Source organism: Ranitomeya imitator, chromosome 2 (assembly GCF_032444005.1).
Source record: "Ranitomeya imitator isolate aRanImi1 chromosome 2, aRanImi1.pri, whole genome shotgun sequence".
Lineage (NCBI taxonomy): Eukaryota > Metazoa > Chordata > Amphibia > Anura > Dendrobatidae > Ranitomeya > Ranitomeya imitator.
In genome coordinates, this window is record NC_091283.1 from 110,982,761 (window position 1) to 111,008,644 (window position 25,884).

Here is a 25,884-nt window from a genome sequence, read left to right on the forward strand (position 1 = left end):
CTACACTTTGCTCCTCTCCTCCTCCTGCTGACCCTGGGCTCAAACAACGCCAGTTTCTGCCCGGACATGCTAGCTGCACAGAGAAAAACACCAGCCAATGTGTTAGTGGGGTTCAGCACCGCCAGCTGTTCCCCTGCTGTGTAGCTGGCAACGTGTCCTGCAAATGCCACGCAGGCACATGAACTGAAATTGAAGGGAGCCTGCCCCCCACCCCCCCCAGGTGTTTCTATGTATAACAGCCACCTTGTACAGCAGTACTGCTGCATTTGTACAAGGTGGCTGACTTTTTCTCCTTGCACACGTGGAACTCAACAAGTACAAAATGTGTCTCATTACAGACCATTACAATGTCCCTGAGGTGTGACTTTCCTTTTTAATGACACGCAGCACCCCCATTGTTAGCGCTGCCCGTCTCCTGACATCATTGGTTGGCTGGCTGTGCCTGTGCGTCCCCCCTGCCCGACACAACGCCCCCCGTTGTCTCATATATTTTGACTGCGAGGGTGTGATTGATGGGCACGAGCAGTGCATATGTTCCCCTGTCTTCACTCCCCTCCTTCCGCCTTCTTCTGACTGTGCGGCCTCATGGCCGCGGCATGCGATAAGGGATCAGCTGAGGCCGCCCAGTCTGAAGCAGGTGTAAGGACATGTGTGAGCGGCGAACATATTTACTGCACAAGGCCACGAATCCCAGCACCGCAGTGTGACTTTAGGAAAAGCCACTGTGGGTCTGGGATTTATGGCCATCGTTAACCGCACCGGCCAACATGAAATGAGGTCATGAGACGGCCTGCACTAACAGGGTATTGCCAAGGGATAACACAAGAGCGCAGTTTCCTGTACTGCAAATAACAACGGTAAGGAATCTGCGCACAGCACCTAGGTGTAAATTTGTACACCTGTGCTGCGTCTCCTTAAAAAGACTAGTAGTCACGCCTCCACTACTGTTTTACAGTATAATGGGCTAAATAGTGTACGTGTTTAATTCAGCGTGTGCAAGGAGCAAAATTAAATAGAGCAACCTTTGACTTGTGCATCATTAATGCTGTTCAAGGTGTGGCTCTTGTACCTTGCAACACCTGAGGGGGGGGTTAAAGGTAACCTTTGAAATTGGTTCAACTAGGCTTCGGCCTACACTCTGCTCCTCTACTCCTCCTGCTGACCCTGGGCTCAAACACCGCTAGTTTTTGCCCGGAACTGCTAGCTGCACAGAGAAAAACACCAGTCAAAGTGTTAGTGGGGTTCAGCAACGCCAGCTGTTCCCCTGCTGTGTAGTCGGCAACGTGTCCAGGACAAGCCACGCTGGCACAACAGAACAAAAGCTGCCACCAGTGCAGGCTTCGGCCTACACTTTGCTCCTCTCCTCCTCCTGCTGACCCTGGGCTCAAACAACGCCAGTTTCTGCCCGGACATGCTAGCTGCACAGAGAAAAACACCAGCCAATGTGTTAGTGGGGTTCAGCACCGCCAGCTGTTCCCCTGCTGTGTAGCTGGCAACGTGTCCTGCAAACGCCACGCAGGCACATGAACTGAAATTGAAGGGAGCCTGCCCCTCACCCCCAGGTGTTTCTATGTATAACAGCCACCTTGTACAGCAGTACTGCTGCATTTGTACAAGGTGGCTGATTTTTTGTCCTTGCCCACGTGGAACTCAAAACGTACAAAATGTGTCTCATTGAGACCATTCCACTGTCCCTGAGGTGTGACTTTCCTTTCTAATGATACGCAGCACCCCCCTTGGTAGCGCTTCCCGTCTTCTGACATCATTGGTTGGCTTGTTGCGCCTGTGCGTCCGCCCTGCCTGAAACAATGCTCCTCGTTGTCTTATTTTGACTGCGAGGGTGTGATTGATGGGCACGAGCAGTGCATATCTTCACCTGTCTTAACTCATCTCCTTCCGCCTTCTTCAGACTGTGCAGCCTCATGGCCGCGGCATGCGAGAAGGGATCAGCAGAGGCCGCCCAGTCTGAAGCAGGTGTAAGGACGTGTGTGAGCGGCCAAAATATTTACTGCTCAAGGCCACGAATCACAGCACCGCAGTGTGACTTTATGAAAAGGCACTGTGGGTCTGGGATTTATGGCCATCGTTAACCGCACCGGCCAACATGAAATGAGGTCATAAGACGGGCAGCTCTAACAGGGCATTGCCAAGGGATAACACAAGAGCGCAGACTCCTGTACAGCAAATAACAACGCTCAGGAAGCTGCGCCAAGCACCAAGGCGTTATTTGGGACACCAGTGCTGCGTCTCCTTAAAAAGCCAAGTCACGCATCCACTACAGTTTGACTGTAGAATGGGCTAAATTGTGTACGTCTTTCATTCAGCGTGTGCAAGTAGACAAATTAATAGAGCAACCTTTCACTTGTGCAGCATTAATACTGCACAAGGTGTGTCTCTTGTACTTTGTAACACCTGAGGGGGGGTTAAAGGTTTCCTTTGAAATTGGTTCAAATAGGCTTCGGCCTACACTCTGCTCCTCTCCTCCTCCTCCTGCTTCAACACGGGCTCTAACATCGCTAGTTTTTGACCGCAAGTGCTAGCTGCACAGAGAAAAACACACGCCATTGTGTTAGTGGGGTTCAGCAACGCCAGCTGTTCCCCCACTGTGTAGCCGGCAAAGTGTCCTGCAAACGCAACGCAGACACAAAGCTGCCTCCAGTGCAGGCTTCGGCCTACACTCTGCTCCCCCTGCTTACCCTTAGCTCCAACACCGCTAGTTGGGGCTCTAGGAAGACAATCTTTAATAGGCAACGCATCTGGGTTCCAGCACCGCCAGCTGGTTCTCGGCAGTGTTCTTGTCACAGGTACTCCCTCGTGCCAAGCCTGGTTTCAGCACCGTCAGCTGTTTCCGGGTTGTGTCAAGCTCACTGAGACGCCTATGCTTGCCCCGTCGTGGTGCGGTCGGGTTAGCCAACTCCAGGGTGCCTCCAGTTTAGGAGCTTCCTATGTGGGCTGCGTGAACTGGTAGTCAAGGCTGGTTCTGTAGTGCCAGTAGGCCCAGCTCCCCCTGTAGGACTGTTGGGGTTCGGTAACTGCGGCTGCCTCGCGGCCTAGCTGTTCTCTCCTCTCCTGTGGGCCTTGGGGTCCACCACCTGGTTCCAGCACCGTCAGCTGGTTCCGGGCCGAGCCTTTGGTTTAGGTGCCTCCTCCTGGGTATCCGAGTTCCGCCAACGTCAGGCGGTCCTTGGTAGTGCTTTTAAGCGCGGGCACCTACAGCTTAGTAACCGGGTTCCAGCACCGCCAGCTGGTCCTCGGTCGTGCCATTGGCTCTTGCACACTGGGGCAACGCATCTGGGTTCCAGCACCGCCAGCTGGTTCTCGGCAGTGTTCTTGTCACAGGTACTCCCTCGTGCCAAGCCTGGTTTCAGCACCGTCAGCTGTTTCCGGGTTGTGTCAAGCTCACTGAGACGCCTATGCTTGCCCCGTCGTGGTGCGGTCGGGTTAGCCAACTCCAGGGTGCCTCCAGTTTAGGAGCTTCCTATGTGGGCTGCGTGAACTGGTAGTCAAGGCTGGTTCTGTAGTGCCAGTAGGCCCAGCTCCCCCTGTAGGACTGTTGGGGTTCGGTAACTGCGGCTGCCTCGCGGCCTAGCTGTTCTCTCCTCTCCTGTGGGCCTTGGGGTCCACCACCTGGTTCCAGCACCGTCAGCTGGTTCCAGGCCGAGCCTTTGGCTTAGGTGCCTCCTCCTGGGTATCCGAGTTCCGCCAACGTCAGGCGGTCCTTGGTAGTGCTTTTAAGCGCGGGCACCTACAGCTTAGTAACCGGGTTCCAGCACCGCCAGCTGGTCCTCGGTCGTGCCATTGGCTCTTGCACACTGGGGCAACGCATCTGGGTTCCAGCACCGCCAGCTGGTTCTCGGCAGTGTTCTTGTCACAGGTACTCCCTCGTGCCAAGCCTGGTTTCAGCACCGTCAGCTGTTTCCGGGTTGTGTCAAGCTCACTGAGACGCCTATGCTTGCCCCGTCGTGGTGCGGTCGGGTTAGCCAACTCCAGGGTGCCTCCAGTTTAGGAGCTTCCTATGTGGGCTGCGTGAACTGGTAGTCAAGGCTGGTTCTGTAGTGCCAGTAGGCCCAGCTCCCCCTGTAGGACTGTTGGGGTTCGGTAACTGCGGCTGCCTCGCGGCCTAGCTGTTCTCTCCTCTCCTGTGGGCCTTGGGGTCCACCACCTGGTTCCAGCACCGTCAGCTGGTTCCAGGCCGAGCCTTTGGCTTAGGTGCCTCCTCCTGGGTATCCGAGTTCTGCCAACGTCAGGCGGTCCTTGGTAGTGCTTTTAAGCGCGGGCACCTACAGCTTAGTAACCGGGTTCCAGCACCGCCAGCTGGTTCTCGGTCGTGCCATTGGCTCTTGCACACTGGGGCAACGCATCTGGGTTCCAGCACCGCCAGCTGGTTCTCGGCAGTGTTCTTGTCACAGGTACTCCCTCGTGCCAAGCCTGGTTTCAGCACCGTCAGCTGTTTCCGGGTTGTGTCAAGCTCACTGAGACGCCTATGCTTGCCCCGTTGTGGTGCGGTCGGGTTAGCCAACTCCAGGGTGCCTCCAGTTTAGGAGCTTCCTATGTGGGCTGTGTGAACTGGTAGTCAAGGCTGGTTCTGTAGTGCCAGTAGGCCCAGCTCCCCCTGTAGGACTGTTGGGGTTCGGTAACTGCGGCTGCCTCGCGGCCTAGCTGTTCTCTCCTCTCCTGTGGGCCTTGGGGTCCACCACCTGGTTCCAGCACCGTCAGCTGGTTCCAGGCCGAGCCTTTGGCTTAGGTGCCTCCTCCTGGGTATCCGAGTTCCGCCAACGTCAGGCGGTCCTTGGTAGTGCTTTTAAGCGCGGGCACCTACAGCTTAGTAACCGGGTTCCAGCACCGCCAGCTGGTCCTCGGTCGTGCCATTGGCTCTTGCACACTGGGGCAACGCATCTGGGTTCCAGCACCGCCAGCTGGTTCTCGGCAGTGTTCTTGTCACAGGTACTCCCTCGTGCCAAACCTGGTTTCAGCACCGTCAGCTGTTTCCGGGGTGTGTCAAACTCGCTGAGACGCCTATGTTTGCCCCGTCGTGTTGCAGTCGGGTTAGCCAACTCCAGGGTGCCTCCAGTTTAGGAGCTTCCTATGTGGGCTGCGTGAACTGGTAGTCAAGGCTGGTTCTGTAGTGCCAGTAGGCCCAGCTCCCCCTGTAGGACTGTTGGGGTTCGGTAACTGCGGCTGCCTCGCGGCCTAGCTGTTCTCTCCTCTCCTGTGGGCCTTCGGGTCCACCACCTGGTTCCAGCACCGTCAGCTGGTTCTCGGCAGTGTCTTTTGCTCTTGTACCTTCTGCTCCCCATCCTGGTTCCAGTACCGTCAGCTGGTTCCGGGCAGAGCCTTTGGCTTAGGTGCCTCCTTCTGGGTATCCAAGTTCCACCAACGTCAGGTGGTCCTTGGTAGTGCTTTCAGGCACGGGTACCTCCTGCTTAGTAACCGGGTTCCAGTAACGTCAGCTGGTCCTCGGTAGTTCCATTGGCTCTTGGACCTTCGGCTACCCATCCGGGTTCCAGTACCGTCAGCTGGTTCTCGGCAGTGTCTTTTGCTCTTGTACCTTCTGCTCCCCATCCTGGTTCCAGTAACGTCAGCTGGTTCCGGGCAGAGCCTTTGGCTTAGGTGCCTCCTTCTGGGTATCCGAGTTCCGCCAACGCCAGGCGGTCCTTGGTAGTGCTTTTTAGCATGGGTACCTCCTGCTTAGTAACCGGGTTCCAGTAACGTCAGCTGGTCCTCGGTAGTTCCATAGGCTCTTGAACCTTCGGGTAGCCATCCGAGTTCCAGTTCCATCAGCTGGTTCTTGGCATTTTCTCAGCCTTCTTGTACCTTCTGCTACATTTCCAAGTTTAAGACCCTAAAGTCGACGACCCGGAAGACCACCCCGATGACGACGACCCGGAAGACCACCCCGATGACGACGACGACCCGGAAGACCACCCCGATGACGACGGCGGAGACGACGACGGCTGAGACGACGACGGCGGAGATGACGACACTGGAGACGACGACCCTGGAGACGACGACATGGAAGACCGAGAAGCAGAAGAACAAGAGGCTGCAGAACAAAGAGCAGAAGAACATTAAGCATAAGACTTAATATCAGAGCAAAAGATATTATCTAAATTATATGCAGAAGAAGACTAAGCAGTGTATGGGGGTGAGTCCGTTCCTCCTCGTGGTGCCCCTGGATAAAGCCTGATGCTGCAGGCCAAACTGAACGCGGACAAATGTAACTTTTGTGACTGGCAGAACGGAAGGTGTAATCTTCCAACTTTTATAGATAACTACGGGAATGCCTGTCACAAATGAGAATATGATGAAGAAGTAGAATAGGAAGAATAACAGTGGAATAAAAAGAATATGTAGAATAGGAAGAATAATAATAGTTGAATAAAATGAATATGAAGAATGTAATAAAAAAAAAAATAGGTAGAAGATGAAGAAGAAGATGAATAAGGTGAAGAAGAAGTTGATGTCAAAGATGCTGATGATGATGAAGATGAAAGTGTGGGAAAAGTAAAAAAAAAAAAGAAAAAAAAGGAGGGGAAGGGCGTGGAATAGTGAAACATCAATATCTGACAAAATAAAAAAAAATTTACATACTCAATATCTTTTTCACTCCGAACGTCTTTAAAAAAAAACAAAACATGCTATTCTATTTGATTGGGCTAAACCTCATTGCCTTTAATGTCTCCGCCACCTCCCACAATACATCCTACATTATTCTTAGTTGTTTTCCTTGATGTAGAATGAACCTACAAGGAAAGAAAGGGTTTATTTTAATTCCGATATTTTGGTCCCATTGACTTGCATTGGGATCGGGTATCGGTATCGGCGATATCCGATATCTTTTGAATATCGGCCGATCCCAACCGATACCGATACTTTCCGATATCGGAAGGTATCGCTCAACACTACTCATCAGTCCACAGAGTATTTTCCCAAAAGTCTTGGTGATCATCAAGATGTTTTCTGGCAAAACTAGGAAAAGTCTTTATGTTCTTATTGCTCAGCAGTGGTTTTCATCTTGGAACTCTGCCAAGCAGGCCATTTTTGCCCAGTCTCTTTCTTATGGTGGAGTCATGAACACTGACATTAAAGGGAAACTATCAGCAGATTTTGCGGCTATAAGATGCGGCCACTGCTTTTCAGGGCTTATCTACAGCATTCTATAATGCTGTAGATAAGCCCTCGGTCTGACCTGCAAGTGAAGAAAAATAGGTTATACTTTACTCACCTGGGAGGTCGGTTCCTGTGCGGTCCGGTCTGATGGGTGTCGCAGGTCTGGGTCCAGCGCCTCCCATCTTCTTGCGACAACGCACTCCTGCTTCTTCATCGTTCGCTGGCATCGGCGCTCCTGTGCAGGCAAACTTCTCTGCCCTGTTAAGGGCAGAGTAAAGTACTGCAGTGCGCAGGTGCTGGGAAAGGTCAGAGAGGCCCTGCCAGGGTACTTCAGTACTTTACTCTGCCCTCAAAGTCTATCACTTTTTACACAGTGCCCTGTAGGTTTGGATTTCTTTTTCCCATTTTATGTTTACTTATGTTATCTTTGTCTAATATTTAAATTTCTTTGGTGATCTTAAATATTTAAGTGCAACAAGCATGCAAAATAATAGGAAATCAGGAAGGGGGCAAACACTTTTTCACACAACTATATATGCATATATATATATATATATATAATATATAAAGCTGAATGTGTGTATTTGTGTGTGTATGTGTGTATGTATGTCCGGGATTGGCATCTGCACCGTCGCAGCTACAGCCACAAAATTTTGCACAGTCACACGTCTGGAACCCGAGAACGTCATAGGCTATGTTGTGAGGTGAAATTTTAACCCCGCCCATTCCAATTCACCAAACAATTTTGCCCCTATCTACATAATGGGGAAAAAGTGAAAGGAAAAGTGTTGGAGGCGTCGCAGCTACAGCAACAAAATTTTGCACAGTCACACGTCTGGACCCCGAGAGCGTCATAGGCTATGTTGTGAGGTGAAATTTTAACCCCGCGCTTTCCAATTCACCAAACAATTTTGCCCCTATCTACATAATGGGGAAAAGTGAAAGGAAAAGTGTTGGAGGCGTCGCAGCTACAGCAACAAAATTTTGCACAGTCACACGTCTGGACCCCGAGAGCGTCATAGGCTATGTTGTGAGGTGAAATTTTAACCCCGCGCTTTCCAATTCACCAAACAATTTTGCCCCTATCTACATAATGGGGAAAAGTGAAAGGAAAAGTGTTGGAGGCAAATTGACAGCTGCCAGATGTGAACAAGGGAGACTTAAAGAGTGAGAGCGAGGTGGGGCCCCGACATGGGATACTCACCACACACGGGGATATGAACACACACAAAATGCGCCACACACTACCACGTGCTTGAACACATATTACCCTCAGCACACATTTCACCACACATACACCAACCTCGCCACATAAAAGTCGAAACACAAAAGTCGCTGCTCAGAACTCGCCACAACAAAACTCGCCACATGCAAAAACTAGGCTCACGCAAAACTCGCCACAAGTGCAAAACTCACCTCATGGAAAACTCGCCACACGCAAAACTTGCACACGCGGAAAAATTGCCACATGCACAAAAGTTGCAACACATGCAAAAGTTGCCTCACACAAAACTTGCACATACTCAAAAGGCACCACACATAAAACTCGCCATGCACAAAACTCGCCATGCGCAAAACTCGCCATGTGCAAAACTTGCTGCACACAACTTGCTACACTAACCTGTCACATGCAACTCGACACACAAAAAGTTGCTACACGCATGTCGCCACACAAAACTCATCTCACAAAAGTCGCTACATGCATGTCACCACACGCAACTCAACACACAACTTGACATATGAAACTCGCCCTAAAACACACAATAGTCTGGTATTATCCTTCAAAAATAAAAATCTGATTAATAAGCAGACAAACTACAAGAGCAACAAATGTACCATATAGGAATTACGGCAGCTGTCAGTCACATGACCTGTCTATTATGTGTATGTGTGAGCTAATATATACTGCCAGGGGGAGGGCTTCCTGTTGGCTGGGGATTTATCAGGCTGACAATTTAGTTTACAAATACTGAGGTAAAAATACTAAGCAAATAACGTGTGAACAAGGTCTAATACAGGAGGAGATGACACACAGGTATATACTATATACAGGGGAGATGACACACAGGTATATACTATATAGAGGAGGAGATGACATACAGGTACATATATACAGGAGGAGATGACATACAGGTATATACTATATACAGGAGGAGATGACACACAGGTATATACTATATACAGGAGCAGATGACCTACAGGTATATACTATATACAGGAGGAGATGACATACAGGTATATGCTATATATAGAAGATGACATGCAGGTATATACTATATACAGGAGGAGATGACACACAGGTATATACTATATACAGGAGCAGATGACCTACAGGTATATACTATATACAGGAGGAGATGACATACAGGTATATGCTATATATAGAAGATGACATGCAGGTATATACTATATACAGGAGGAGATGACACACAGATATATACTATATACAGGGAAGATGACACACAGGTATATACTATATACAGGAGGAGATGACATACAGGTATATACTATATATAGAAGGAGATGACATTCAGGTATATACTATATATAGGGGAGATGACACACAGCAGGTATATACTATATACAGGGGAGATGACATACAGGTATATACTATATACAGGAGATGACATACAGATGTATACTATATATAAGGGAGATAACAAACATGTATATACTGAGGTGATGAGGTGAAAATGAGAGGTGTGAGGTGAAAATGAAAAGGTGTGAGTGCAAAATGAGAGGAGTGAGGAAAAATAGTGGAGTGATCAGAAAATGACAGATGTGATGTTGAAATGACAAGTGTTAGGGGGGAATGAGAGGAGTGAGGGAGAAAATGAGAGGTGTGAGGGAGAAAATGAGAGATGTGAGGGGGAAAATGAAAGATGTGATTGGGAAAATGAGAGGCGTGATGGGAAAATAAGAGACGTGAGGTGCTATAACTAACCACAGATATTTACTATGCCCAGGCAACGCCGGGCTCTTCAGCTAGTATATATATATATATATATATATATATATATATCTACAGGTGCATCTCACAAGATTAAAATATCAAAAAGTTAATTTATTTCAATTCTTCAATACAAAAACTTAATGTTGATGAAAAAATGATTTTAAAATCCGAAATTTTGGCCTACTCAAAGGTATATTCAGTAAATGCACTCAATACATGGTCCAGGCTAATTTGTCATCAATTACTGCATCAATGCGGCGTGGCATAGAGGCGATCAGCCTGTGGCACTGCTGAGGTGTTATGGAAGCCCAGGTTGCTTTGATAGCAGCCTTCAGAACATCTGCATTGCTTAGTCTAATGTCTCATCTTCCTCTTCCGCAGCACAGTGTCTCCTTGCAGCGCTGGAGTCCTAGGTTCAAATCCCACGAAGAACAACATCTGCAAGGAGTTTGTATGTTCTCACCATGTTTGTGTGGGTTTCCTCCGGGTTCTCCGGTTTCCTCTCACATTACAAAGACATACTGATAGGGAATTTAGATGGTGAGCCCCATTGGGGACACCGATGATAATGTGTGCAAAACTGTAAAGTGCTGCAGAATATGTTAGCGCTATATAAACATAAAGATTATTATTATTCCTCTTGACAATATCCCTTAGATTCTCTATGGGATTAAGGTCAGGTGAGTTTGCTGGCCAATCAAGCACAGTGATACTGTTATTTTTAAACCAGGTATTGGTACTTTTGGCAGTGTGGACAGGTGCCAAGTCCTGCTAGAGAATGAAATTTCCATCTCCATAAAGCTTGTCGGGAGCCATGTTATCTGCTGGTGTAGGTCCACTGTGTTTTATCAAGACCAAAGTCAGCGCAAACGTCTACCAGGAAATTTTTGAGCACTTCATGCTTCCATCTGCCAACAAGCTTATTGGAGGTGGTCGCCCCCATGCCATGCCACACTGATGCAGTAATTGATGCCAAAGGAGCCCAAACCAAGTATTGAGGTTATTTATTGAAAATACATTTCTGTAAGTCAACATTTCGGATTTTAAAAATCATTTTTTCAAACTGGTGTTATAAAGTATTCTAATTTACTGAGATAATGACTTTTGGGATTTCATTTGCTGTAAGTCATAATCATCAACATTAACAGAAATAAACACTTGAAATAGATCACTCTGTAACGACTCTCTATAATATATGGGTTCCACTTTTTGTATTGAAGAACTGAAATAAATTACGGTAACTTTTCGATGATATTCTAATTTTGTGAGATGCACCTGTATGTGTTACCCACAGTAAAATAGCTATGGAAGTCTGCACTGCATATAACAAAGCCGGTGCAAGACGTAAGACATTTACCATTGGAATATAGCTTTCCTCCTCTTCTCCTGAGAGAGAACTGGAAAACATATTTGCTGAGCTAATGCCGTCACTTTCTGGGGAGATAAAGCTGGTCCGATTGCTAGGAAAGAAAACATGGAAGAGGTCAGACAAGCATGTTACAGATGCTCTGAATCACAGCCAACTCCTGACACTGCACATATGGCCCATAAACATGGCCTACTACTTTCGCTGCTTCTAAGAACACCAGTATGGAGGTGAGGTCAGCTGTGGCAAGAAGGGCGAAGTCTCCATCCACGTACATGGCAGCCGGTGCCCATCCACCGAGACACGTGACTTCATGAGTTTTATTTCCACCCGCTGCAGAACACGCGGACGTGAAATGTCTGTCTGGAGCGTGCGAGCAGCTGTGTCCTCATGTAATATTTATTTGCTTCTCATCCAAGGGCCGGGTCTGATTCATACCTTAGCCTATTCCTCTTCTCTTTGTCATATTTGCTTTACGAGACACTGGGGGCTGTTTTACTGAGCCGATCATTTTCCTGCCAATGTTTAGGTTTGCAGCTGTGCTGAAAACTGACGCAAGAGATTGTACGAAATGATGTTTGCAAAGCATTAAATCGCCATAAATAATAGTGTCGCCTATTAGGATCGGAGCGAGAACAGGAGCCCAATCGGCCACATTGTCACTGGGATGGGTGCGGCTTTAATTGGTCTTTGGTGGCTTACTAAATATTATACTTCTTTCATAATGACGGGGTTAGATCCACAACAATTACCCACCACAAGTGAACTGCCGATCAATAGCTAATAGGAGGCTTGAAACTGTGTGAATGTGTCTCCATACCTAAAGCTAGATTATGGATCTCATCCCAGTTCTGCCTTTAAACACAACCGGTCAAGTCAGAAAATGCTGTTTACCTGCAGATAAAAGGTTCCAGAAGCCCTCCAATCTAGATGTTTTATTAAATGTGTGTATATGTGTATGCAATGTCCTCAGGTGTCCAGCACCGTTTCTCAGTGACGTCACTGATATTCCGGCTATCCGGCTCACTCTATGCGAGAGCTGGAAGTCTCTTTTACTACAGAAGTCTAAGGTACCTTGTTCTGACGCTCCAGATACATACAATGTAAAAGCTCCTTCTGGGTCACACAGAGCGCAGTGCGCAGTGTGACCCAGAGAGTCTCGGCAAAGTGGTGATGCCATGAAGAAGCGGTGCAGAACGACACAGGACACTGGGGAGCAGGTGAGAAAGTAGCACACATTTAATAAAAACATCTTCAGATGGGAGGGCTTCTATAATCTGCAGTGCAGCTATCGGGAGAAAATTAACTCCCAAAAGCTGCCGACTTTCAGTCATGGAGGAATCCATGGAGGGACTACAGTCACGGCTCACTGTACTGATAGCGGTGGCTCTAAGCGCTCACTACACTGCGAGCAGTGGCTGTAAGTGTTCACTATACTGCGAGAGGCGGCTGTAAGTGCTCACTATACTGCGAGCGGTGGCTGTAAGTGCTCACTATACTGCGAGAGGCGGCTGTAAGTGCTCACTACACTGCGAGAGGCGGCTGTAAGCGCTCACAATACTGCGAGAGGCGGCTGTAAGTGCTCACTATACTGCGAGAGGCGGCTGTAAGTGCTCACTATACTGCGAGAGGCGGCTGTAAGCGTTCACTATACTGCGAGAGGCGGCTGTAAGCGTTCACTATACTGCGAGAGGCGGCTGTAAGCGTTCACTATACTGCGAGAGGCGGCTGTAAGTGCTCACTATACTGCGAGAGGCGGCTGTAAGTGCTCACTATACTGCGAGAGGCGGCTGTAAGCGTTCACTATACTGCGAGAGGCGGCTGTAAGCGTTTACTATACTGCGAGCGGTGGCTGTAAGTGCTCACTATACTGCGAGAGGCGGCTGTAAGCGCTCAATACACTGCGAGTGGTGGCTGTAAGCGTTCACTACACTGCGAGAGGCGGCTGTAAGCGCTCACAATACTGCGAGAGGCGGCTGTAAGCGCTCACAATACTGCGAGAGGCGGCTGTAAGCGCTCACAATACTGCGAGAGGCGGCTGTAAGCGTTTACTATACTGCGAGCGGTGGCTGTAAGCGCTCAATACACTGCGAGTGGTGGCTGTAAGCGTTCACTACACTGCGAGAGGCGGCTGTAAGCGCTCACAATACTGCGAGAGGCGGCTGTAAGCGCTCACAATACTGCGAGAGGCGGCTGTAAGCGTTTACTATACTGCGAGCGGTGGCTGTAAGTGCTCACTACACTGCGAGAGGCGGCTGTAAGCGCTCAATACACTGCGAGTGGTGGCTGTAAGCGTTCACTACACTGCGAGAGGCGGCTGTAAGCGCTCACAATACTGCGAGAGGCGGCTGTAAGCGCTCACAATACTGCGAGAGGCAGCTGTAAGTGCTCACTATACTGCGAGCGGTGGCTGTAAGTGCTCACTATACTGCGAGAGGCGGCTGTAAGCGTTCACTATACTGCGAGAGGCGGCTGTAAGTGCTCACTACACTGCGAGAGGCGGCTGTAAGCGCTCACAATACTGCGAGAGGCGGCTGTAAGTGCTCACTATACTGCGAGAGGCGGCTGTAAGTGCTCACTATACTGCGAGAGGCGGCTGTAAGTGCTCACTATACTGCGAGAGGCGGCTGTAAGTGCTCACTATACTGCGAGAGGCGGCTGTAAGCGTTCACTATACTGCGAGAGGCGGCTGTAAGCGTTTACTATACTGCGAGCGGTGGCTGTAAGTGCTCACTATACTGCGAGAGGCGGCTGTAAGCGCTCAATACACTGCGAGTGGTGGCTGTAAGCGTTCACTACACTGCGAGAGGCGGCTGTAAGCGCTCACAATACTGCGAGAGGCGGCTGTAAGCGCTCACAATACTGCGAGAGGCGGCTGTAAGCGCTCACAATACTGCGAGAGGCGGCTGTAAGCGTTTACTATACTGCGAGCGGTGGCTGTAAGCGCTCAATACACTGCGAGTGGTGGCTGTAAGCGTTCACTACACTGCGAGAGGCGGCTGTAAGCGCTCACAATACTGCGAGAGGCGGCTGTAAGCGCTCACAATACTGCGAGAGGCGGCTGTAAGCGTTTACTATACTGCGAGCGGTGGCTGTAAGTGCTCACTACACTGCGAGAGGCGGCTGTAAGCGCTCAATACACTGCGAGTGGTGGCTGTAAGCGTTCACTACACTGCGAGAGGCGGCTGTAAGCGCTCACAATACTGCGAGAGGCGGCTGTAAGCGCTCACAATACTGCGAGAGGCGGCTGTAAGCGTTTACTATACTGCGAGCGGTGGCTGTAAGTGCTCACTACACTGCGAGAGGCGGCTGTAAGCGCTCAATACACTGCGAGTGGTGGCTGTAAGCGTTCACTACACTGCGAGAGGCGGCTGTAAGCGCTCACAATACTGCGAGAAGCGGCTGTAAGCGTTTACTATACTGCGAGCGGTGGCTGTAAGTGCTCACTATACTGCGAGAGGCGGCTGTAAGCACTCACAATACTGCGAGAGGCGGCTGTAAGCACTCACAATACTGCGAGAGGCGGCTGTAAGCATTTACTATACTGCGAGAGGCGGCTGTAAGCACTCACAATACTGCGAGAGGCGGCTGCAAGCATTTACTATACTGCAAGAGGCGGCTGTAAGCGCTCACAATACTGCGAGAGGCGGCTGTAAGCGTTCACTATACTGCGAGCAGTGGCTGTAAGTGCTCACTATACTGCGAGAGGCGGCTGTACGCGCTCACAATACTGCTAGCGGCGGCTGTAAACGTTCACTATACTGCGAGAGGCGGCTGTAAACACTCACTATACTGCTAGCGGCGGCTGTAGGCGTTCACTATACTGCGAGAGGCGGCTGTAAGTGCTCACTACACTGCGAGCGGTGGCTGTAAGCGTTCACTATACTGCAAGAGGCGGCTGTAAGCGCTCACAATACTACGAGAGGCGGCTGTAAGCACTCACTATGCTGCGAGCGGTGGCTGTAAACACCCACTATACTGCTAGCGGTGGCTGTAAGCGTTCACTATACTGCGAGAGGCGGCTGTAAGCGCTCACAATACTGCGAGAGGCGGCTGTAAGCGCTCACTACACTGCGAGTGGTGGCTGTAAGCGTTCACTACACTGCGAGAGGCGGCTGTAAGCGTTTACTATACTGCGAGCGGTGGCTGTAAGTGCTCACTATACTGCGAGAGGCGGCTGTAAGCACTCACTACACTGCGAGTGGTGGCTGTAAGCACTCACAGTACTGTGAGAGGCGGCTGTAAGTGCTCACTATACTGCTTGCGGCAGCTGTAAGCGTTCACTATACTGCGAGAGGCGGTTGTAAGCACTCACTATACTGCGAGCGGTGGCTGTAAGCGCTCACTATACTGTGAGCGGTGGCTGTAAGCACTCATGCTGCGAGTGGTGGCTGTAAGCGCTCACTATACTGCGAGCGGTGGCTGTAAGCGCTCACTACAGTATACTGCGAGCGGTGGCTGTAAGCATTCACTATACTGCGAGCGGTGGCTGTAAGCATTCACTATACTGCGAGCGGTGGCTGTAAGCATTCACTATACTGCGAGAGGCGGCTGTAAGCGCTCACTATACTGCTGGCGGTGGCTGTAAGCATTCACTATACTGCGAACGGTGGCTGTAAGCGTTCACTATACTGCGAGTGGCGGCTGTAAGCGTTCACTATACTGCGAGTGGCGGCTGTAATCGTTCACCATACTGCATACTAATTGAGAAGTGGTGAAAAAAAAATGGTGAAAATGCAATGATGAACCTGATACCTATTGGTCCCCACTGACCTGGTTTATGGCAAAAACGGTGTTGGCATACATTGGACCGATATGCATCAGCATAAATGTTTTTGTCATATGGAATATTTGGGCAAAGCTTTAACAATTTGCGTAACCCCAATAAAAACCTGTGACTACTCACTAAGGCACTGTCCATGTTCTGGTCACCGTAGTATGCTCTCGAATTGTAGAAAGATTACGCAGGTCCAGGGGTGGTGGACGCACTATGGACACAAAGAATTTTGGTTCATTTATAATAATATAAAAGTGACTTATGACAAGTACATCAAAACGAAAAATACATTTTCTACTACTGATGAACTCTCTTGAGCCATTATAATGCCGTTTGGTAAATTGGACATTATAATAATGATCAAAACTTTCATCAGAACTAGCATGGTAAATTCATAAGCATGATGTGCATCATGGGACAAGAAAACATTGCATCCGTGAAGATATGATTAATAAGGTATATTACAAACGACATAATATTAGGACATAAAGTGGTTACAAAAAATATTCCCGGACAACTCTTGTAGGGTTGATTTACACACAGCATTTTCTGGGGGAAAAATTCCACTTTTTGGGGAGAGCTTTCTGTACATTTTTTTTGTCAATAATATACTGTGGCGTGATTTTAGCTGAAACGCTCCGTGGTTTTAGTGTTGGGTGTTTTTTCCTTACATTTTTGTGTTTTTCTCCATGAATAGCATTTTGTTTCTATCTCTTCATAATAGCTCAGATACAAGAAAAAAAATACAGGAAAAACCGCATTGAAAGTGCCAGAGCAGAAAAATTATAATTGTAAATAAAAGCAAAACAATTGATGCCATTTTTTTTCCGAGCTGCAAAAACAACAGCTAAAAAAGTGTGAATGAAGTCCGGAGGGTATATGTACAATGCTTTTGAGTCTTTCGGAGCAGGTTCACTCTATGGCTGCCGTCACACTAGCAGTATTTGGTCAGTATTTGTAAGGGCAGTCTCACATGTCCAGATAATTCCGGTACCGGAAAAATCGGTACCGGAATTATCCGTGTCCGTGTGCCCGTGCGTTTCTGTGGCACATCAGTGTGGCACACGTGTGCCGCCCGTGTGCCCACTGGGTACCACACGCACCGTGCTGGGTACCACACGCACCAGCATCTGGTGCTAAAGCCGCCATTCATATCTTCCCTGCAGCAGCGTTTGCTGTAGAGAAGATATGAATATTCCTTTTTTTTTTAAGTTTCTCGTGTTTAAAATAAAGCCCTGCTGTTCTTAAAATACTCACCTGGCTCACTCCCTCGCTGGCTGATGCTGCTTCCTGTCCGGGCCGCACCTTCCACTGTATGCGGTCATGTGGGGCCGCTCATTTACAGTAATGAATATGCGGCTCCACCCCTATGGGAGGTGGAGCCGCATATTCATGACTGTAATCGGCGGCCCCACGTAACCGCATACAGTAGAAGGTGCACCCAGGACAGGAAGCAGCGCCAGCGAGGGAGCGAGCCGGGTGACAGCGGGGGGGGGGGGGGGGGGTTAGGGTCGCACAGGGGGTGGGAGGGGGTTGGGGGCATGGAGCTTTATTTTAAACACAAGAAAATAAAAAAAAAAAGGAATATTCATATTTCCTCTACAGCAAACGCTGCTGCAGAGAAGATATCAATGGCGGCTTCAGCACCAGTGGGGGGGACAGCGCTTACAGTAGCGCTGTCTCCTGCACAGCACACGGACTGCACACGGACAACGTCCGTGTGCGGTACGTGTTTTACACGGACCCATTGATTTTAATGGGTCCGTGTAATCCGTGCGCTCCCACGAGCACTGACATGTCTCCGTGTTTGGCACACGGAGACACAGTCCGCAAAAAATCAATGACATCTGCACAGATGCGTTGATTTTAATGTGTCTACGTGTGTCAGTGGCTCCGGTACGTGAGGAAACGGTCACCTCACGTACCGGAGCCACTGACGTGTGAAACCAGCCTAAGCCAAAACCAGGAGTGGAACAATTAGAGGAAAAGTATAACAGAAACACGTCACCACTTCTGCATTTATCACCCACTCCTGGTTTTGGCTGAGAAATACTGATGTAAAATACTGACCAAATACTGCTAGTGTGACGGCAACCTAAAAGACACCTTAAAAATCACCCCCAAAACACTTGAAAGAGTCTTCCTAATCATTTCTGTTGTAAAATGAATTGCTGGTCAAATGTTCCATCTCTTGAGAAGCTTTCTGTTGCTTCAGGTTTTGGAAAAATGTCTGGTGGGGAAATAAGTGCATGTCCCTTCTTTGAAGCATCTCCAAAAGGCTACTAAATAGGTATTGTCCAATCTAAAGGCTGCAAAATATGCTCTAAAAACTCCCCAAGGGTATATGTACATGCTTTCTCTCCTTCAGTGGAGCCGCTGAGTTTTTCCGGGTGAAGCTGCTTCGGGGAAATGTTCTGCCACTGCCTTTTGCGCCAACTCTGCCACCGGTGTCTTTTCTTTTGCTGTACACTATAGCAGTGAGCAATGATTTCTGAACCCTGAAGTGGTTAAAAGAAGTAACGAAAGACAGAAGCATGTACACAGCAATGACGTTTTGACATTGCTGTGCACTATGTTCATTTTTTTGCAGTGATCTTGCAGTGTTTTTGCAGGCAAAAACTGCCTGAAAAAAAGACATTGTGTGCACATACCCCAATGACAAAGCATTTCCTGAAGCAGTTGCCATCAGAAAACTTGTTGTTTTTGACCGCCTAGAATACATTTCATGTGCATATATCCTTAGGTTCTTGAGAACATGAATGTGCTGAGGCTTATTAAAACAAATATTTAGTAGGAGGATTTTGTGATGCGCCTACTTGATGGTCTGTTCTACAGTATAAATGTTCTTACCGCTAATTGACTGATAAGTGAATAAAATGTTTCATGGAACTACGCTGAAACATTATTATAACCAGGCTTGGACTGGCCCTCCGGAGAACAGGAGAATCCTCCGGTGGGCCACTGTGCAAGACTGGGCCACCATTTTCTTATATGAGCAGTACTTGGCTCAAAATAATTGAATCACTATGTACAGATAAAGGCAAAATCTTACTCATTTATCAATCTGCCCAGTTCATTATTATATAAATGTGTGATTGAGGATACTGGCCATTTGCATGTTGCTGAAAAGTGGGGTCCTGGAGTTGTTACTGGTGGGCCCTTGGCACCCCAGTCCGACACTGATATAACAAAAGCACAATTAGATCTTTTGACTTACTTTTTCGACGAGGCTTCAGGTCCCGATTTACAGGAGGAGGTTCTAGGTCCACTGGGAGTTCTGGCAAAGGACTTGTAACCTTTGAGTTTACTGAAGCCGGAAAGGTGAAAGCCGCAGTTACTGGACTCATCGGTATATATCCATCTGTGCTACTCTCTGACTCAGAAACTGATGGGGAGGCATTTGGGTTCATGGGGACATAGCTATCTTCTGAACAGTCTGATGTAAAGGAGTAAAGTGGTGTAAACCTTGGCTAAAAGACATAAGGGAACAAGAAGTAAACATTTTTTGCAACTATTATACCATGATATATATATGACGCAACAAGTGACCAGATGCCCAGAATGCCATCCATTAAGACTTCCATAACGGCAGTGACTTAGAGGGGTTGTCCAGGGAAAACAGAAACAAGTTATCACCTACCTGTTGGTTAAGTGATGACTTACTGATCGGTGGGCGTCTGACCGTTGGGACCTACAGTGATTGGCAGGAAAGGGCACTTTAATGGAGCAGGTCGGATGCCCAACTGTCGCTCCATTCATTTTCTATGCGGTTGCCGGATAAAGCCAAGCGTAGTGCACGGCAGCCTCATAGCGAATTAATGGAGCAGCGCTCGAGCATACGCACTGTTGCTCCATTCTAACAGGTATAAATGTTCCCCATTCTGCTGATCGGTGGAGGTCCCGGTGGTCACACCCCACAATCAACAAGTTATCACCTATCCTCTGGATAGGTAATAACTTATTTTCACCGGCTAATGCCTTTAATCATGTACGTTATTTTCAGCTCTCATATTTTGTCATAGAACTGATAAACTGATTGCATAATTTGATTCAGCTGCACTGAAAATAGGAAGTCAATCTATATTACAGCATATTTCGAATTTTGAAGCAATAAACAAAATAGGCAAATATAAGCCTATAACTGCAAGTGAAGCAAGGGGAGATAAGAACATACAAAAATATCAGTTTTATGGGTGTGGATCTTACAAGGTCATAGCATGATGGGCATTATAATGGTGTAATAAGGCAAGCTTGAGCCCAGGGTGTAATATGCTCAGAATGGGAAGATTGGTCATACGTGTAATTCCACAGTTCACCACAGGGAGCCTCCATCCAGTCTCGAATGGTCCCCGATGTCGGCATTCTGGTTCTCTTATAAAGTCTTCCAGGATGTGAATTTTACGGTATGATGCCAAATATATGGAGTCTTCTGTAATTATGAGAATATACGAGCTTTCTACACATTCAAGAGTTGAATTACTGAGCATTTGTTGAATGTGGAGGCAGCAGCCTGTATGTTCTCATCATCATGAAATGGACATTCTCATCATGGAATGGATATTCTCATCATGGAATGGATATTCTCAGGATATTCTAATTAAAAGAACATGATTTTAGCCATTTTTTTTAAAGGGCGTTCTCAAATAAAGATATTATACATAAGATGCATGTGAACCCCATCTGAACACAACGGTAATGAAGCATTTATCTTTACAGTAACAATATTATAAGTTATGTAAATATTGAAGGCTACATGAAATTAAAGTAATATAATGATTGTTGAGTACTAACCAGATTTAAACTGAGTCTCTTATCTCTACTCCTTAATGAGCTTTCTTCCAAGTCACCTGAAAGGCAGAAGTTTATTTTATTAATTTTTATGTTCATCAAAAAACTACTAGTGCGTTCCAACAAATCCGCAGGGAAGGCTCATTAAGGATCTGTTCTACTTTTAATGTTAGGCTGGGGTCACACTTGTGCGTGTAATGCAAGAAACTCGTGCATCAATACCCGGCACTGCCGCCAGCACTTGGGAGCGGAGCGTGCAGCTCCATGTATTTCTATGTAGCCGCACACTCCGCTCCCGAGTGCCAGCGGCAGTGCCGGGTATTGATGCGAGAGACTCGTGTGAGTTTCTCGCATTACACGCGCAAGTGTGACCCCGGCCTTACTCTAAGGTTAGGGTCACACGAGTGTTTTTTCAGTCCGAATGCTGTCAATGAAAAAACAGAGAGTACACGGACTGATCTTATTGAATGAGTGATTTTTTTTATCACTGACCGAATCTGCGTGTGAAAAGAAATTCATGTATCAGGTGAGACACGCCCATTCAAATCTATGGGTGTGAGAAAAAAAAAATCGGATGCCAAAGCACATGACATCTTTTTCAGGTGGATTCCACTCCGAAACTCGCCTGAAAAGGAAAATGCTGAAAAGAATGAACATACACATTTTTATATAAAAAACAACTTGTTCATATATTAAGACTTTCGGGCGTCTTTTAACCTCTGCAGGTTTCCAACATGACAAGTGTCTTGTTCATTCTTCAGGGTTTCCGCTCTGAAGTTGCTCTATACCTCATAATGCAATGAGAAGTCTTAGAAAATGCCCGGAAGATGCCCAGTTATCTTTATGAGCATATATTTGCTGCCTAGTGTTTTCTTCATTATTTATTGGAGTTGAAACAACCATCAGAGATGAGGAGCAAAAAAAATAATAAAACGCCCCCTAAAATCATGGAAAGATGGTAGAAAAAAAAGGTCTCCTCCAGAAAAGTAAAAAAATCCCCTCTGCACCAAACGTCTTTGAGGCATGAATGTGAGAAGTTTATTCCTAGGAGTGAAATTAATTTTTCAGGGTTATTCTCACAGCAAGGGTGCAGTCAGACGGACGAATTACTCGCGTGAGAGTGGCATCGCAATCCTCGGACTGGCCGTCGGCTCTCCTGACCTGATCTTCACTAGGCTGCACAAATGCATGCTGTCACGCTCAGGTGAGGAGAGCAGACGGCCAGTCCGAGGATTGTGATGCGACTGTCGCAAGTAATATGGACGGCTGACTGCACCCTAAAAGGGGGGATCCATTATTTTGGACACATAAGTTCTATAAAGTTTTGATACAGGAGCAATTTTCCCGACATTTTACAAATCCGGGTCCAACCAAGGGTCTAACGATCTGTTAGTGCTGAACCACAACACTAGATGTGATCAGATCTGTTCAATTATATTTAACCCCTGAATGACTTTTAATGACCAGTTATTTTTTTTGGTTTTACTTCTCGGCCTTTCAAATTCCGTTTTTGTTTGTTTTTTTAATTGACATAGCCTTGTGAATGCTTATATGCAGTAGAAATATAAATATTTTTTTTTGCTACTTGTGAGTACATTTAAATTACTGTTTTCTTTTTTCTTGTGGGGCGAATGTAGAACACAGTCATTTTTTTTAGAATTGTTGACTTTAGTTTTTTATATCGTTTTCTCACTTAGTAACCTGTTAAATTAACTCTTCACGTTATTAGAGTCGTATAAATATCTAATCTGTGTTTTTTTTGTATGTTAGGTTATGTATGCATAGTTGAAAAAAATATTTGAAACTAAACTATTTCTTTTTTATATTTTTTGCTGACTTTTTTAAATTTAAAATGTTTCCATTATGGTATTAGAGGAAAAATATATATCTTTGTAGCGTGCTAGGTGGAAAAATATTAAAATTTGAGAGTCCTCAGTGGTTGATACCTTTTAATGGCTAACTGGAAAGATGGTAACAAATAAGTATTATGATCTTTTCAGTTAGCCATTAAAAGGTATCAACCAATGCGGACTCTCAAATATTAATATTTTTCATTATGGTATTATTATTATTATTTTACTTAAATTTTTCAATTTCTTCTGTGTTAGCCTTCTCCAGTAAGTTAGTACATCATATCCATGTCCTCTTTGACACAGGCTGCACTGACATGTGACTATCACAGCCAATCACTGGCTACAGAAATGACGCATCATGGCAACAGCAAGCCAAGGTGGCCTGCGATCAGGAGACCCTTTTGGACATGCCTAACCGTCAGAAGACCTACTGCAAGGAATGGAGATTGGCCACGGGTCTCTTGACCTGAACTCAAGAACTCAACAATCTCATAGGCATGTATCAGGCTGTTTACATTCGGGTCAAGAGATCTGCATCCGGTCCAGACATGGCGGTCCATACTTGGACCATGAATGTCACACTTGTAACAATGTTATCTCCGCTGGATCCTACAGAATGAAAAAGGCGTATTCCTTTAATAGAAATTCGTTGCAAATGCAGTTGACCCTGGAATGGTCATAATACAGTAATAAAAATGGTGGAGTAATCCGCTGTCCATGGTGACGCAACAGTGTAGTCATCACCTTCCTGTACACACGGATTTTTAGATCATCCATTTTTTCACATAAAACACTATGTTTACCTTTCCAGTTCCTAACATTGTCCAGACTGGATAGTGAAATTCTTCTGGGCACCATTCCAGATAAACAATGTCCATTCTGGAGAATTCCACTGGAAATCACCTCAGGCCTTGCTTCAGGAAAATGGTTTGGTTTAGGCGGTCTCGGTGGTGGGGTGATGGGTAATATTTCATTGTCACTGACTCCACTGTGGTTTTTCTCAACGGAAAATGTCTGTGCTGGAGAGGGTCCCAGCAGTGGAGAAGAGGAGGAAAAGTCACTGGATGAACCATTTGATTCTAGGTCTTTGACAACAATAAAGTTGGCCGGCGGCAGGTGATTGTGGAGGAAGTTCACGCTGTAGATAGTCTGGCTTGCGGAGTGCTGAGACAGTGGTAGGCAGTCAAGAAACACATCATCAGAAGACGTCTGCTCCAGGGACTTATCTGAGTTTGAGCAAGTGTCACACCTGGAGTAAAACACAAAACAGGCTATTAAAATGTGGAAAATGCTACTTGGAAATAATAAACATGAAAGTTGGGCTTATAGGTAGGATGGCACCAACATGTGTCCACAAAACTGTTTCTAATCTGTGATTAAAGGGAATCTGTCAACAGGTTTTTGCTATTTAATGTAGGGGCAGATACGTAGATTCCAGGGATGTGTCACTTACTGGATTGCTTGTTTTAGTTTCAATATAATCAGTGTTTTATCCGCAGGAGATTATCACTAGAGGACTAGGTCTCAAGTGCAGTCCAGTCAGACCATTCTGTGTAGCCCCGCCCCCACCACTGATTTGCAGCTTGCTGACAATATACAGTATACACAGGAAACTGACAATCAGTGGTGGATGTGGGGTTATACACAGCTCAGGATTCTGAGCACTGCTAGATCTACAGCAGAGAAAACAGGGCTTCCATAAAAACTGCACAAAGCAGCCCAGTAAGTGACACATCGATGGAATCACGGTCTCTACCCTACATCATGCTGCGCTCAGAGTTCACAGAAAAAACCTGCCGATTGATTGATAAACGCAACAAAATGCAACATGTTGCGTTCAGCGCAGCACCAAAACGGCGCGTGCGGAGGCATTTGCATACAGCGTACGTCCCCAATGTTAAAGATAGGTAAGCAGGGCACTGCAGGATGCAAGGAGGCGTAGGCGGAGTGTAGGCAGAGCATAGGTGTGGTTTCAGGGAGAAAGAATGGAGGAAGTACTCTGCCATCCCCAGAACTCCCGTGCGCAAGTCTGAAACCAGCCTAAGACATGACTTTTTTTGCCAAAACCACAACAAAAATTTACTACATTTTGAGCCAACATTTAAATAAAAGGCACTAAATAAATAGACCCATATCTTCGCAACCATTCGGCGGATTAAAAAAAAAGGAACAGACAAAAATCAGAATACTCAGGGGAGCAGCAGGAATAAAATAAGTGCAAAAACTAGACACTTGGTGCCAGATACTCTTTAAAGAAGTTGTTCAGGATTAGAAAAAAGATCAGCTTTTCACCAGAAACAGTGCCTCTCCTGTCCATGGGCTCGGGTAGGTATTGCAGTCTATCACAGCACTATTCCTAGACCTCCAAATTTTAGGTTAAAAAAGGCATTTATGGTTTGTGCCAGATTTTAAGGCTGCCGTCACACTAGCAGTATTTGGTCAGTATTTTTCATCAGTATCTGTAAGCCAAAACCAGGAGTGGAACAATTAGAGGAAAAGTATAATAGAAACATATGCACCACTTCTGTATTTATCACCCACTCCTGGTTTTGGCTTACAAATACTGATGTAAAATACTGACCAAATACTGATAGTGTGACGGCAGCCTAAAACTTCGAGCTTTTTAAAAAGTCACTCCTTTTTTTTGTTCAAAGGTACTCCACTTCCCCTTGGATTGATTTTATGTACACTTGGAATTTTGTGAAAATTTTGCAACATTTTAGAGGAGCATTCGACTTTTTGCTTTAAAAGAAAAGGTAAAAGCGAAGAATAAAGAAGGTTTCTTATCTAGCAGAATATTAGCTGTAAATAGCCAATGTAAAAATAAAATTATTCCTTTTCATGGAATTTGATAATATTTGGCACTGAGTAGAATACTGCTTTTTGTGTCAATATCCATGTAAAAGGCCGAGTCTTCCCATACTTGTCAGCTCACAAGATGGCAAAGCTCTGGTTTATAATATGAATGCACGCTTCATCTGTTTAAGATGCATTTGGCTATTTTTAAACTGAAGTCAGAGTTTTCCGTCCTACATCT

General features: G+C 46.7%; 1 protein-coding gene across 1 annotated transcript in view; it reads right to left on the minus strand.

Moving 5' to 3' along the window:
* GAB3 (GRB2 associated binding protein 3) overlaps window positions 1-25,884 on the minus strand; it is a 144,412-nt gene that overhangs the window by 14,226 nt on the left and 104,302 nt on the right. The window contains exons 4-8 of the mRNA XM_069747157.1: window positions 23,651-24,096; window positions 20,998-21,053; window positions 19,424-19,676; window positions 16,336-16,417; window positions 11,421-11,523 (exon numbers count right to left, since the gene is read on the minus strand). Of these exons, the coding sequence (XP_069603258.1) occupies window positions 11,421-11,523; window positions 16,336-16,417; window positions 19,424-19,676; window positions 20,998-21,053; window positions 23,651-24,096 (940 nt within the window). The remainder of the gene's footprint in view (window positions 1-11,420; window positions 11,524-16,335; window positions 16,418-19,423; window positions 19,677-20,997; window positions 21,054-23,650; window positions 24,097-25,884) is intronic.